This window comes from Camelina sativa, chromosome 11 (assembly GCF_030686135.1).
Source record: "Camelina sativa cultivar CO46 ecotype springtype chromosome 11, ASM3068613v1".
In the NCBI taxonomy this organism is placed as follows: domain Eukaryota; kingdom Viridiplantae; phylum Streptophyta; class Magnoliopsida; order Brassicales; family Brassicaceae; genus Camelina; species Camelina sativa.
The window spans coordinates 606,363-620,043 of NC_141890.1; the positions used below are offsets into that span (position 1 = coordinate 606,363).

The window sequence follows — 13,681 nt, forward strand, 5'->3', positions numbered from 1 at the left end:
AGGGGTTAAATGGATATAGAAAACAGTTAGGGGTCAGATCAAATAGAATAGACTTTACCGGTGTACTGATTTATAAATATATTAAAAAAGAAACGACGAGGAAAAGGAAACAAATTAAAAAAAAAAGAAAAAAAGAAACGCAGATCAATAATCCCTTTCCTTCTTCATCTTCTTGCTTATTAATTTTGGTGTGTTGCGTCTTTCGTCAGATCTGCTCCTCTTTTGGGTCACCACAGCCATCATCATTACTCTCGCCCTTCCGTAAGTGCTTCGATCCTTTTGATTTCTCGCAAGTTTCTAATCAATGATCTGAGAATCTTTCCCTGTTTAGATCGTCGTTTTCAGCGATTGAGTTTTTTTCAGATCTGATTTTAGCATTTCTTCAGCTAGTTAAAGGAATCATTTCAGTCGGTTTTGATTATCCTGCTGAGATCGATTAAGCTGATAAACAGTTGTTGTTCTTTATTATTTAGCTTCAGATTACGTTTCTTAGGTTTAAGTTTTCTTTTCCCCACTCTTGAGGTTGTGTTTAGAGACGATTTCGTGCAGATCTTCGTTTCTGGGGAAAAACATTTGCGTAGATAAGTTGCTGAAACTAACGAACACTCGTAGGCCTTTTCTCAGTAGATTGATTTCATTGTGCTTTGTTTCGGTGATGAGGAAAGAAACAATTGAAGTTGTAATATACAAAGTGTGAATTTGTGACCAACCAACTGTTTTGTTTGTCCTCTAGGTTTTAAATATCACATAAGATGGATGAAAGCGGAGGTGATAGTGGTTCAGTGGCCACGCCTGTTCAACAGCGAGCACATGAGGCTTGGAGGATTTATCAGCACTATCTTGACAAGACTACTCCTCATGCAACTTACAGGTGGATTGGAACTCTTGTAGTCGCTCTTATCTACTGTCTCAGGGTTTACTACATTCAGGGTTTCTACATCATTGCCTATGGTCTTGGTATCTACCTTCTCAATCTGCTTATCGGCTTCTTGTCCCCTCTTGTTGATCCTGAGGCCGGTGGTGTCTCTGATGGCCCTACTCTCCCTACCAGAGGTTCTGATGAGTTCAAGCCTTTTATTCGTCGTCTCCCCGAGTTCAAATTCTGGTAATTCCCATGTCTACTTGTCTTATATGCACTTTACATTCTAGTATGTTTGAGGCTCTCACAACTGATCATGGTAGATCTAGAATCACTAAATATATTAGCAGTAAGCTAAATACATGTTGCATTCTATACAGTTACAACATCAGAATATGGGTTGTATACTTTAGAAAGATTGAGTTTAGAAAAAGAAAAACATAAGATACCATTGCGTTTTAGCTCATGAAGGTTAGCTACCTGCTTGTATTTGTGGTCTCAGGTACTCCATGACAAAGGCTTTCTGCATAGCTTTCCTCATGACATTCTTCTCGGTGTTTGATGTTCCCGTCTTTTGGCCAATTCTGCTGTGCTATTGGATCGTTCTATTTGTTCTCACCATGAGACGCCAGATCGCCCACATGATTAAATACAAGTACATCCCTTTCAGCTTAGGCAAACAGGTAATAAAAAACTTTTAATTGATTGCTGTTTTGAATGAATTACAAATTAATTCCTCCATTTGTGTTTACTCATGCATGTTACATTTTTCAATTGAAATTTTTATAGCTACTTCAACTTATCCACATTCATATGTTATATAGGCTTTGAGATAGTATGCTACTTCCAAAAAGTCTCTGTTTTGTTTTAGTAATAATTGTTGGTTTGTTTGGCAGAAATATGGTGGACGCAGCAGCAGCAGCAGCAGCAGCGGCTCACGTGCGGATTGATCTGACCAGTTTGCTGACCATTAGCCACCTTTTGTCTTCGCAAAAAAGAAAAGAAAACTGTTTATGAAAATCGTTTTGGACTATTTTACATTGACAAAACTATGCAGCTATAAGGAAGAATTAGAGGCAGGAAAAAAAAAAAAAAAAAACAGGATGGGAATTAAATTTGTTCGTGTTAGTTAGTTTATCCATGGGTACTACATAATTTGTTGCTTTACTAATTAGGCCCCAAACTGGAATACTTCGGCTATGCTTGGACCGTGTTGTAGACCATTGGACTAAACTTGCATAACTTGCTAAATTTGTCAGATGTTATATAATTGACAACAGCTTTTTAACGATGATGCAATACTAGTAGTGGACAACAAGTTTTACGACTAAACTTGCACTCACAGAGATTTCTAATTATTAAACCGGTTCTGAAGCCGTACATTCGAAATAAACCATTTCGTATCGATTAACTGGAGAAACAGACAGGTTAATGGACAATTATTTAAGACCCAAAATTAAAAATTGTGGAGAGACAGGGAGTGTCTGTAGTTAAGCATTAAGCTTTAGACATACTGGTTGAGGAATTCATCAACAGTAGTGTATTTGACATGAGGGTAAAGCTCAGAAGCTTCTACTCCAAAAGAAGGTTCGATTTCAAAGCTTGTGTGTCCTCCTTTCACGAAAACGCAGTGACAAAGGGATAGCATCACGTTTAGTGGAGGTGAAGCTTCTGCAACGACAAAAACACTAAACCCATCAATGGACATAGCTAAACAAAGTTGGAAGATGAAGAAGAAGAAGAAAGGTATTGGATAAAAACCTATGATCTGTTTGAGGATTTGTTCTTCTGGAACGTAGATTCTTTCAAGTGTTTTGCCAATCTTGTTCTCCCAAAGCGAGACAAGATCGTTGAATGAGTAGGTGTTCATTGGGGGCCTAACATATAAGATCTTGTTCAAGGTTCTTGGATCATCTACGGCATTGATTGTGTAAGTCCCGATGTCTTCCTCCTTGTTGAACACAGCTGCAAAACATCACCACAAATCAAAAAGACAAGAAGGGAGTAACTAGAAGGAGGATGGAGCAGAAGGTAAGATATTCCTCTGATTTTGTAATAAAGAAAACAAAGTGTTGTCGTCTAACCTTTGGGGTTTCCATCACCTAAAACGATGACCTTATCCCGTGGAGCAGAAGTAGCACCTGGCTGTGCTAGAGTTGGGAGGAAGTAGCCAGCGAAGAAGTTGCAAGAGACATAAGTGTATGGGATTCCTTCGGCCTCAATTGCTCGCCGGAGTTTTGCCTTTGTGGCATAAGCGGACTTGGCTGGGTCGACAGTGTAAACACGGTCTACATCGTTTCCAAACTCCGAGGGAAAGAATCTCTGTTCAAGACAGATGTGAAAAGTTGGAGTGGGTACAATAGCAGAGTCAATCAAATTGTTACTCAACTCTAAGAACCAATGCATTTGGTCTCACAAGTATTGGTTACCTTAACGTTACCGGCTTCTTTAATGGCAGAGATGATCTTGTACTGATGTCCCAATAGGGAGTGTCCAACCGTAGAGATGACCACATCCGCTTGCTTTATCGAGTTAACGAGACTCGTATGATCGTCGAGATCTCCCTATCCAATTTTATTTACAAAAACATAATCATGAAACCATGAAAGTAATTAATAGGAAATCATCATTAAACCAAAAAGCGTTAAGAGAGAGAGTGAGAGATACGAACGAGGAGAAACTGAACGCCGAGTTTCTTGAAATTCTCGATGGTGATCGCACGTGAAGGGCTGGTGAGCGTCGAGTTTCGAACGAGGACTAGGGTTGGGTGGCCAGATCTCGCGCTCGCTTCCACTATGTATTTCCCGATGTAACCCGTTCCTCCGATGAACAAGATTTTGCTTTTACTCGCCATTTTTTGTTTAGGTTAATGTAAACTCAGATTTCGCCGGGGAAAGAAAGGTGCATAGACCAAAAAAGAGAGCACGGTGGCGCGTAACAACGGAATGAGATTCAGAGATTGTTGATCCCAAATTTGCGGACTGTTTCTTTTGTACCCGTTAGCTTCTCCACTTCCCACTTTTGTAATTTCAAGCACTTGAAAAGAACAAAAAGACAGAGTAAAGAGGCTTTTGGAAATGACAATAGTACCCCTATAGTCGACGCGTGAGCTACTTTTTCAGTCAAAATTTGCATGCGAGTGTTTTTGTTTGTTGTTGGGTTTGGTTGGTGAAACTGGCGGCTTCGACAACGCAACTTTCTTTGTCTTAAAAGTTGCAGTAACAATAGCTTTTTGGTTGGGCCCTTTTTGAAGCCCATTTCTTAATCGTACAAACGATGCGTTTTGTACCCTCCACTTGTTCTGCAAGGATATAGCGAGCGTGATCTTCGCTGTAGTCGACAAAACTCTAGAACCGCCTATACATACATCGTCGACTCTTCTCGTTTAAGGAGAAGAATTGTGAAATATCTCGCAGAGAAGGTAAAATAGCGAATCTTGAAGCTCTTCTTGTTCTTCGATTTCTTTCCTTGCTTGTAGTTTGGAGAAAATATATATATATAAAAAAGGGATGTTTAGGAATTGAAGGAAACATCTGTTCGATTTTGTTTGTTTAGCGCCGGACATATATAAGTTTGACCCATTTGGGTTGGAATCCTTGTTTTAGGGTTCTTCGTTTCTGTTTGGCATTTGATCGACTAACTTGGTGGGCTTATTTTATTGTGGAATTTGGTCTTATTTTGTAGTTCCCATCCAGAGATGCTTCTTCCTTCTAGTGTTCTGTGTTTTACTTGGGTTCAATTTTGTTTATATGCAGGTACAAAACACTATGGAGACCCAGAATAATCAAACTCCGAAACCGGCCATGACTTCATGTAGGAGGAAGGTGAAAGATGATGCCACTTTCTTTGAGGACGTGAAAGATCACATTGATGAGTTCATACATGCCTCAATGGCTGAACACAAGACCTGTTTCCAAAAAACCATCAGCAAGGTTCTTATTATATAGCTTTTCAGAAATTGGCATGGATTTGGCCTAGTATCTTGTTTTCTGTTTAGTAGTTATCGCAGCTAGTTGTGTGTCAGACATGTACATTTGCTATAGAAGGTTTTGGTTGCAGCTTCATTTGCTGATCATCTGTCTCCCCTATAACTTCCCTAACTTAAACTCCTGCGGGTTGTTTGATTTCAGATGTTTGGATTATCAAAGGCTGTCGCAGAGAAGCAAGCTGAGGAGGCTAAGGGAGTCGAGTAGGCCTGGGCATTCGGTTAACCATTCGGTTTCGGTTCGGTTGTATTCGGTTTCGGTTATTTTGGATATAGTAATATAGTAACCATTTGGATATTTTTGAAATTTCGGTTCGGTTCGGTTCGGTTTCTTTCGGTTCGGTTTCGGTTTGGTTATTTAAATAAATAACCATAACTAACATAAATTATATTAACATTAACCAAATAAACCAAATATAACCAAAACTAACCGAATATAACCAAAATTAACCAAATATACAATAACAAAAATACAAAAAAGGGAAAAATATGGATTCAATTTTACAAAATAGTATTTAACTTTGTAAATTCAAAATAATAACATTTACATATATTGATTATTTAAAATATTTAATTGTTTTAAATCTAGAAATAATTTATATTTTAAGTTTATTTTATAGTTTTGCATAATATTAAGTATATAATATTTGATATCTTCTAGGTTTTCGGATATTTCGGTTAACCATTTAATTGTCGGTTCGGTTCGGTTCGGTTTCGGTTAGTTTGGATATAGATTTTTACTAACCATTCGGGTATTTGAAAAATTTCGGTTCGGTTCGGTTTGGTTTTTTTCGGTTCGGTTTCGGTCGGTTATTTGGTTATCGGTTATTTTGCCCAGCCCTAGAGTCGAGAGTCAATTGCCTCTTCAGACGACAGTGTCCAAGTAAAAGACTATAATGTTCTTTTTCCAGCTGGGTTTGAAGATAGTCATGTCGTTCGTTTTTCTTGTTTAACATCACATCAGGTTTCTTTGTAAATCAACTTTGTCATGGTACGATACATTCTAGCATCCCCTTTTAAAACCGCTAGTTTTGGTTTAGTTAGCTGCTGCTCTTGTGTTTCCAATTACGCCAACTGGAAAACGATGAAACCTTCAATGAGATTTAACAATAGATCAACACTTGGGTGAGTGGGTAGAACAATGAAAGCACCAAACTCTGAGGGAATCTTTTTCTAAAGCTTTACCTTTACACATCAAGAAATTGGTACACAATCTAAAAGATCTCCGAAGACGTTTGTACATGGTGTACCAATATATTGTAAACTGTTTCCCAACCTCGATATTCAAACACTTGATTAAACAACAGATAACATAGTAGCTATTAATCATACAGTATGCTATTGTACATAAAGAGTCTTACAACAAACAAACGAGACAAATAACTTGCAAAAGTACTCGCATTTAGCACAAAGATCAATAAGATATCTATATTTCTGGATTCCAACATCCAATAAAGCCTTGTATGTATGTGCTTTCATCTTAATCAGACCAAGCTGCCCCGGTACATTTACAGATTTCAAGCTTGAAGCTGCAACATAGAAGAACATGATTTAAGAACGCGCATGTCAATAATACTATCACACTTGACATATTTTACAAACTCGCCTCTCAAACTTAATATATGAATTCTGCAAACTCATCTAAGCAAGATATTGGTATAGATATCTGAATGCTATTGTTACAAGACATGCAAGAAAAAGCATCAATCATACATTCATCACAAAGCCTAGAGGACATTGGAGTCTGAAGCATACCTTTACAACCTCTCTCATGGGGATGGGGTTATCAAACAGTTACAGCTAGACATCGTACAATGGTGGAAGGAGTTTTCAACGTCATTACAGTATTAGACCACAGGACCGTCCCCCAAATCTTTCCTCCTCTCTTTTCCAAACTGATCTCTGTGCACAAAATTTCAGATGAACCCTTGTTAAGGTTAAATATAATAGCAAGGTTCCCATCAAGATTGGACATTCTAGAACCATCACGCTTGTCAGGAAGACCATCGAGACCCTTCAAGCGACCCCAAACCCTGGCAACTGGATCAAAGACCCATATTTTATTCTTGCTACCAAAAGTGTAGACCCTGCCATCAATGACGCAAGAGCCCACACTCCATTGTGTGTCCAACAACTCATCACTCTCCAAACTACCTTCTTTAGGATCATAAACAAAGCTATTCTTCCTATCCATGATGTATATCTTATCATCAATCACAAAGCTTCTTATGGTTAAGTCGTGAACGTTCACATTACGAACACCAGAAACAGTCTCCCAAGTTTGAGTCTTGAGGTCAAAAGCCTCCACCCAATTCAAAGACAGAGGGTCACAACCCCCGATCACATAGAGTTTCCCGCCGACAATACCCACGGCGGCGCAGCCACGCGCCTGCTTCATGCTAGGGAGGTAGCGACACGTATTGGATGGACAGTGAACGACAAACCCAGTGGAGACCAATTCGTCATCGATGCATCCACCGAGGACGTAAATCTCAGAATCAAGAGCGACCATAGACATCCCCCAGCAAGGAACCGACGGGAACGACGGAATCGGAACTAATCTCATATGGCTAATCGAATCATTTCCGAAAGGTTTGAAATTGAGAGTGTACCATCGAGGAGTCTCTGTAGCGTGAGATCTGAGAGCCACATAGAGAACGCGTTCAGTGCATCCAAGTGCAGACCGATCGACGTAGATCTCCGGCGAAGCGATGAGACGCCTGAAGGTCTTGCAGACGAGTGAAATCACCGGGTAGTAACATCTCGGCAAGCGGGCTAAGCAGTTCAGAATGATTTCATCTGGAAGTAGTAGCAGAGAAGACGACGAGGGCGGCGCCGAAACAAGCTGTTTCTTTCGCGGTGGTTCTTCGGCGATTGAGCTTACGTAACTCGAACTCGCGGCGGAAAGAGGCATAACCGCCGCTCTGGAAATGTCAATCGCGAGAGAGCAAACGATAATTTTCCCGTTTCCTTATCTTTAAATCACCCAAATGGGCTAATTGTCAAAACAAATACCCAAATGGGCTTAGGCCCACTATATTCCTATAGAGGCCTCAATGTGCAAATTAAATTCTATTAAAGGGCTATCTATCTTCTTCGCAAGCATCAAACTTTCCCGCCATGTCTGGGTTTTCGTTTAATAAAAATCACCAATTCATAAACCCTAGTAAGTAGAACGGTTCCTGGATTGGATTTAGCAGCTAATTCAAAAGCTCGCGATTAGTAATGGCAGATTTGTGGAGGTATGTTTTTTACGCTATAGTTATTAATACTAATACAACAATGATTCATGATGATGATGATGGTCTTTTCATTACAAAGAAACTATTTTTCTTTTTTTTTTTTTCATTACAAAGTAAAGAACCTTACTTAATACAGCTGCTTCAATTGTTAAAATTGGGGATTCGAAGGAGGATATAGATTCCTCGAAGTTAGCGTTAAGCTTTTGGGAGTAACATTACATAGGAAATAGGAATATATATATATATATAAACATTGATTCGTCATTGACATGGTTGAAAGAGAAAAATCGGAACGGTGTATCCTCTTTTATTCTCAATCTCAATGGTTTTTGATTCACTGCAGTCTCATGTTTCTCATCCTGCATATCAGAAAAAAATGAATTTGAATTGAATTATGGTAATTAGAGTATATATTATTAAAAATGATAGCTTTCTTTGAATTGTTTTTTTATCCGATCCATACCTTTTCTCCTCCTGATTCAGCCTGCCATTGGTGCAGCCACCACTAGTCCTGTAGTTTGGGAATGGGACATGACCGTTCTCTATGTTGTTTATATCTTGCACCAGGAGTTCATAGTGTCTTTTTACCTCTTCTGTTGTTTTTCCACCCACTACTTTGGCTACATTTTGCCAACGGTTAGGAGTGTCCTGGTCGTAGGTAGCTAGAGCCTGCTCAAAGGCTTTGTTCTGCTTAGCGGTCCACGATCCAGAGCTGTGAGAAGACATTGAGCTTGATGCCATTGTGACTGGTTTGATAGAGATTTTTAAGTGTGAAGAGATTACAAGTCAAGAGGATGAGATGATATGAGTACAGATGTTGCATTACGCATCCTATATATAAGGTGAGTTTAGGTAGTGCCAGTTGTTGCAAATATCTTGCAGAAAATGAAGAGAATTTTAAGTCCTTGTCTCCATAGGAATCATCGACCAATGAGAAATAAGATAATATCTGCAAATTTATGGTGGAGATGAGTATCTAAAGATCCTAACTTATCACTAATATTTGGTTCTAAGTTTATTTACTTCCATATTTTGCTTATGATGCTTGGCAGATGAGATATCACCTATATGTGTATTTACTGCTGTGATTACTTACGTTCATGACTTCTTGATTGAGTTAGAGAGCAGTTACGTCAGAGAAGGTTCTCTCGCATTTAATTCTAGATTAAGCTTAGAAACTTTTCATCTAATTTGTGGAAAACTCTGGCCTAGAACAGTAAATCTCCTATTATTCTGGTAAACATTGACTAGACAGTAAAATATCTACTGACATCAACTCTCTCGATATTTTGATAGGATAACTTGTATCCACAAAACAAGAGATGGAACTTTTCATGGGTTCACCATTAGCTATAAGGTTCTCTCTTGAATTAAAGTCCTTGCAGGAAAGTTGGGGGGTATCAAACTTTCTTGTTGATTGGACCTCAGGGGATACTCTGTCTTAAACACCATATCAAGCTAGTTACAGCAGATACACTTCTCCGTACAATGATGTAGAAAAGGTCAACTCTTGAAGTTTGGCTACCATGCTTTTCTTGGTCATCTATATTACTATTTGCATTTTGGTCCTCAATTGGTTAGCCGATTACTTTTCTTGGTGCATATTGAAATTTCTGTAGGTTCTTCATGTCAAAGATTTGTGACTCTGATTGCATTTTAGTCGTTAACTGTTGTACCTATCACTTCTTTTTGATGATCAGTTGTGCACCTGCTAAGTAAGAATACCAGGCATTGGATGTGCAGATAAATTATTTCCTGAGACTAATATTTTCATTTGGTCTATTGGAAACACCGGGCGTTTTCAAAGTATTATGGGAGATAGAAGACCAGACTTGTCTCTTCAATCATAAATCATGTCAGGTTAGTTATCAGAAATCCCAAACTATAAAATTCCATAAATGGTACAAACTAACACGGTATAATGCATGAACGTATATATTCTTTATCATGCTTACATTTTAGTCTATTTCTTTGATGTACACCAATATATGCCCATACCAGATATTTCCATTTGTTGTGGTACAAATTTTACCACAAGGTTTAGGTTTTATTCCTTGCTAGATATGGCTGTTCTGAGAACTTAAGAAACTGCCATGGTTTTGGGATAGGGAATAAACTACTTTATAAGAAAGTGCAGACCAGAACAAAGAATATATTAATCATGAGACTGGTAAAACAATATATTCCAGAGATATATGGCTGCTAGTTGCTATAGGATTCTGCAAGTAGGCATTCACAGTATATATTTTGCTTTCCCCTAGGTGTTAAAATGGTAGAACATCCCTATCTGACTTTCAGCTTTGGGTAAACACCTGAGGTATTAACGTAGAAGAAGAAAAATGTTTAAAATGGTTGTTTTTTACACAATATGGATACTCTGCAATCTGCATCTTACTTTTGTGACATGAAGAGTTTACATTGCGTAAGATTTGGTGGATTTTATTCCATGTCCACAGCCTCAAGTTGCATTTGTTATAATGAAAAGTACCGGCCATTTATGATGAAACACGTTGCCTAGCTCGCGATGATTGGCGTAAATGATCACAATAGCTTTTCAAGAATATGTAGGAAAGAGAAAGGAATTAAAGGGGTTATACTATATTCCTCACCTAGTGGTTGCTCCTTTTGCAACTTGACGAACTAAATCCGATCCTGATGTAATCTTTGGTTCCCTTGTACACTTGGTTCAACTAATACTGATTCTATGGGTTTACTATAGAGGATCAACTACAATTTTTTTAATGCAGTTGTAGGAGCAAAAATGCAGAGACAAAGAAGCAGAAATCTTCTTCTTTTGGTAATCTTTGATCATAACATGTTGGGATTCTTGTTTGTGAACTACGTTTTGATGCGAGATGATTACAATGGCTACCTCAAAGACTGTAGACCGTTAATCTGTAAAGACCTTGGAGTTGGCTTGTCGTTCTCAGTGCGGCATCAATGAATTGGTTTCTTCATTTGTCACTCTGTTGCAGGTTCAAATCATGTTCATCTTTTGCATTTGAGACAGCCGCCGCAAAGCTTACTCAGTTTTACGTCAACAGATGATTCTAATTTGTACCTTTGGCCACTCGATCAGAGGCGCCTCAAGTATGAAGTTGTGTGACTACATTATTCAAGAGCAATCAAGTTTCTCTCTGATCAGTATCTTTGAGTTGGTATAAGAAGCAATCTGTGTAAATTGTAACCAAATGTCCATAGGCATTTTAACCACTAAGCATAAGGGTCACCAATTTACGGTCGCTTCAGAATATAAGCACTGGGGACATAAATTGACTTACTCTTAGCTGCCAGCTCTTGTAAATCCATGTAATAATGTTATGGGACAGACGGGTTTTTTTCCGGCTTCTTGAGTTATATGAAATATGGCAGCCAAAAAAGGCCTCGATAGTTATGTAAATGTAGATTGTAAACATTCGATAAGCCTCCACACATTTTGTCAATAGAGATATTTGGAAATTCTTTTGGGACGTAATCATTACTTTCCACTTTGGAAATGTAGAAAAGTATATATAGGGATGACCAAATAATTAAAGATACTTTTCACGGTCCAAATGATGACGAAAGGAAAGAGAATATTCGTGGAATATATCTTTTCTTTATGTTAATCCCAATCTAAGCAATCATTATTTTGTATCGGCGCAATATTGAAATCGTGCAACCAACGTTCTCCGATCAATATATAAATAAAAGCTTAAGCTGCTGATAGCTCTATACTGTCAAATTGATAGTCAACAAGTAAATTATTTATGATCGGAATGAAAAATGTCAAGTCTGGGTTTAGGGGAAACTTATAATTTTAGTGAACAACAAGCGAATTAACAACTCATTCAAGACAAAGACGACTTCTTAAACGATATGTTTTCATCAAAAAAGTAAACCAAACGACCCAGAATCAAACCAACCCAACGAGGTGACACAGAACCAAATCTAAACCAAACACAGAGCAGCACCAAACCACACTATCTTGGATTACCAGCCGCCGCCACCGCTTCCTCCGTAGCCACCATCACCTCCTCCGTAACCGCCGCCACCTTCACGGCGACCACCACCACCGTATCCACCTCGGCCACCGCCGCCTCCGCCAGATCCATAACCACCGCTACGTCTCTCGTAACCACCGCCGCCTCCGCCAGATCCGTAACCACCACCTCCTCCGTATCCGCCTCCTCCGCCGCTACGGTAACCTCCACCGCCACCACGGCCTCCTCCACCGCCACCGCTTCCTCTTGACTGAGCCTCATTCACAGTGATGTTACGGCCATCAAGCTCTTTTCCGTTCATCTCTTCAATCGCATCCCTCATGGATTTCTCGTCCTTGAAGGTGACGAATCCGAATCCCCTTGATCTTCCAGTCTCACGATCGTTAATGATCTGTAAAACATAATCAAACAGATCCACACAACTCAGAACAACCAATCGAAGAAGACGTTGAAACAAAAAACACGATGAAATAAGCAAAATCGATCGATCTCCGAGCTCACAGAAGCAGGAAGATGAACGTACCGATGGGACAAAATAAGTAACAGTAACAAAGAACGAACGAAGAGAGAGAGAGCATAGTAACAGTAATCGAATCAAGTAACAGAGAAACTCAGATCGGAATCAGATCCGTCGAGGATCAGAATCATCGGAATCGTCTCGATCCGGGAGTCCGATCTCTCGTGTAACAGACCTTAGAATCGATAACTTCGCCAAATTGCGCGAACGTCCTCTCAAGATCCTGATCTCCGGTGGCCCAGGCAAGGCCGCCGACGAAGCACCGGTACTCAACTTCAGCCATTATTTTGGATTAAAAAAAAAGGGAAATTAGGGTTTCGATAAATGAGAGAGAGACTTGTGTGATTTGAGATGACAAGACAGAGCCTTAATTTATAGAAGAGGTGTGACGTATTAATAACTAACTAGGGTTAAGATATTTTCTAGGGTTTGATGAACGTTTCGACTTTAATTGGGATTTTAACTCTGATTAACACGGTACTAGTATGGTTTAGTGGATAGGCCCACATCATGTGACCATTATGGAAATTAAAGATTTTTTTTTTCTCCTCGTTTCGAGCAAAAGAATATCTTCTTGCGTAAAAATATCTTTCTTCTTGAAGTGACACTTATACCCCTTGTCTCGTTTTTATGTGATAAAATAATTGGGTCTGGGCCATTGTTACTTACTATTACTGGGCTTATCTAAATTAATTTGGAAAAGGTTAAATAACTTTTGGCCCAAAGAAACTAAAATAAAATAACTTTCAAATTGCAAAACCGGTTTCTAGCTGTAGTAAACACATCCCCAAACCATTCTTGCACAAGTCTCCCATCTTTGGCATCTTTCAAGTGTAACACATACTCCTTCTACAAGACCTTCAATTTCCCAACATGATATGCATAAATCTAGGCAGACTTTAAATCCATTTACATTTCTCCATTCTAAGTATCATTCGTTTTATCAAAATTCCAAATAATAATTATCGTACAGTAGTATTTTTTCATTTAATTTTAAAATGACTAAAAAAATATGGCTATCAGTATCAGTATCATATAGTAGTAGGATAGTACTAATTAATTATTATGTTAAATGATATTTTAAGAGTTCGTTAA

At 38.7% G+C, this 13,681-nt stretch overlaps 4 protein-coding genes and 1 pseudogene across 6 annotated transcripts; 1 reads left to right on the top strand and 4 right to left on the bottom strand.

Annotated features, from left to right (window-relative positions):
* The first annotated feature begins 35 nt into the window (after positions 1 to 35).
* On the top strand, positions 36 to 2,150 carry LOC104720836 (protein RER1A). Its single transcript, XM_010438734.3, has 4 exons — positions 36 to 261; positions 734 to 1,105; positions 1,362 to 1,542; positions 1,756 to 2,150. Exons 2-4 carry the CDS (start codon positions 753 to 755, stop codon positions 1,807 to 1,809), a joined length of 588 nt encoding a protein of 195 aa, XP_010437036.1. The 5' UTR covers positions 36 to 261; positions 734 to 752; the 3' UTR covers positions 1,810 to 2,150.
* Positions 2,151 to 2,178: 28 nt separating this feature from the next.
* Positions 2,179 to 4,029, bottom strand: LOC104720837 (phenylcoumaran benzylic ether reductase 1). Its single transcript, XM_010438736.3, has 5 exons — positions 3,531 to 4,029; positions 3,289 to 3,423; positions 2,944 to 3,181; positions 2,621 to 2,824; positions 2,179 to 2,530 (listed from the first exon to the last, which is right to left on the bottom strand). The coding sequence occupies exons 1-5, from the start codon at positions 3,711 to 3,713 to the stop codon at positions 2,364 to 2,366; spliced, it is 927 nt and encodes a 308-aa protein (XP_010437038.1). The 5' UTR covers positions 3,714 to 4,029; the 3' UTR covers positions 2,179 to 2,363.
* A 2,072-nt stretch (positions 4,030 to 6,101) lies between these two features.
* LOC104720838 (F-box/kelch-repeat protein At4g39240 pseudogene) lies at positions 6,102 to 7,876 on the bottom strand (annotated as a pseudogene). Its single transcript, XR_015570770.1, has 2 exons — positions 6,600 to 7,876; positions 6,102 to 6,373 (listed from the first exon to the last, which is right to left on the bottom strand). The product of XR_015570770.1 is annotated as an F-box/kelch-repeat protein At4g39240 pseudogene (transcript).
* Positions 7,877 to 8,130: 254 nt separating this feature from the next.
* Positions 8,131 to 9,008, bottom strand: LOC104720839 (protein RADIALIS-like 1). Its single transcript, XM_010438738.3, has 2 exons — positions 8,550 to 9,008; positions 8,131 to 8,445 (listed from the first exon to the last, which is right to left on the bottom strand). Exons 1-2 carry the CDS (start codon positions 8,825 to 8,827, stop codon positions 8,421 to 8,423), a joined length of 303 nt encoding a protein of 100 aa, XP_010437040.1. The 5' UTR covers positions 8,828 to 9,008; the 3' UTR covers positions 8,131 to 8,420.
* A 2,857-nt stretch (positions 9,009 to 11,865) lies between these two features.
* Positions 11,866 to 13,029, bottom strand: LOC104720840 (glycine-rich RNA-binding protein GRP2A-like). Of its 2 annotated transcripts, none has more exons than XM_087471440.1 (2): positions 12,762 to 13,029; positions 11,866 to 12,460 (listed from the first exon to the last, which is right to left on the bottom strand). In XM_087471440.1, the coding sequence occupies exons 1-2, from the start codon at positions 12,867 to 12,869 to the stop codon at positions 12,059 to 12,061; spliced, it is 510 nt and encodes a 169-aa protein (XP_087327566.1). In that variant the 5' UTR covers positions 12,870 to 13,029; the 3' UTR covers positions 11,866 to 12,058. The 2 variants fall into 2 exon arrangements, with proteins under 2 accessions (XP_087327566.1, XP_087327567.1); XM_087471441.1 differs by having other exon boundaries at positions 12,593 to 13,020.
* Positions 13,030 to 13,681: the final 652 nt, after the last annotated feature.

What these genes read in the sequence shown, in the direction of transcription:
- LOC104720837 (XM_010438736.3), bottom strand. Translation starts at nt 3,713, where the DNA reads ATGGCGAGTAAAAGCAAAATCTTGTTCATCGGAGGAACGGGTTACATC. An exon ending in AAGAAGCCGGTAACGTTAAG is followed by an intron (nt 3,182 to 3,288) that starts GTAACCAATACT and finishes TGTCTTGAACAG; the next exon opens with AGATTCTTTCCCTCGGAGTT. An exon ending in AGGTGATGGAAACCCCAAAG is followed by an intron (nt 2,825 to 2,943) that starts GTTAGACGACAA and finishes GATGTTTTGCAG; the next exon opens with CTGTGTTCAACAAGGAGGAA.
- LOC104720840 (XM_087471440.1), bottom strand. Translation starts at nt 12,869, where the DNA reads ATGGCTGAAGTTGAGTACCGGTGCTTCGTCGGCGGCCTTGCCTGGGCC. An exon ending in GCGAAGTTATCGATTCTAAG is followed by an intron (nt 12,461 to 12,761) that starts GTCTGTTACACG and finishes TATGTTTTACAG; the next exon opens with ATCATTAACGATCGTGAGAC.
- LOC104720836 (XM_010438734.3), top strand. Translation starts at nt 753, where the DNA reads ATGGATGAAAGCGGAGGTGATAGTGGTTCAGTGGCCACGCCTGTTCAA. An exon ending in CTCCCCGAGTTCAAATTCTG is followed by an intron (nt 1,106 to 1,361) that starts GTAATTCCCATG and finishes TTGTGGTCTCAG; the next exon opens with GTACTCCATGACAAAGGCTT. An exon ending in CTTTCAGCTTAGGCAAACAG is followed by an intron (nt 1,543 to 1,755) that starts GTAATAAAAAAC and finishes TTTGTTTGGCAG; the next exon opens with AAATATGGTGGACGCAGCAG.
- LOC104720839 (XM_010438738.3), bottom strand. Translation starts at nt 8,827, where the DNA reads ATGGCATCAAGCTCAATGTCTTCTCACAGCTCTGGATCGTGGACCGCT. An exon ending in CTGAATCAGGAGGAGAAAAG is followed by an intron (nt 8,446 to 8,549) that starts GTATGGATCGGA and finishes TCTGATATGCAG; the next exon opens with GATGAGAAACATGAGACTGC.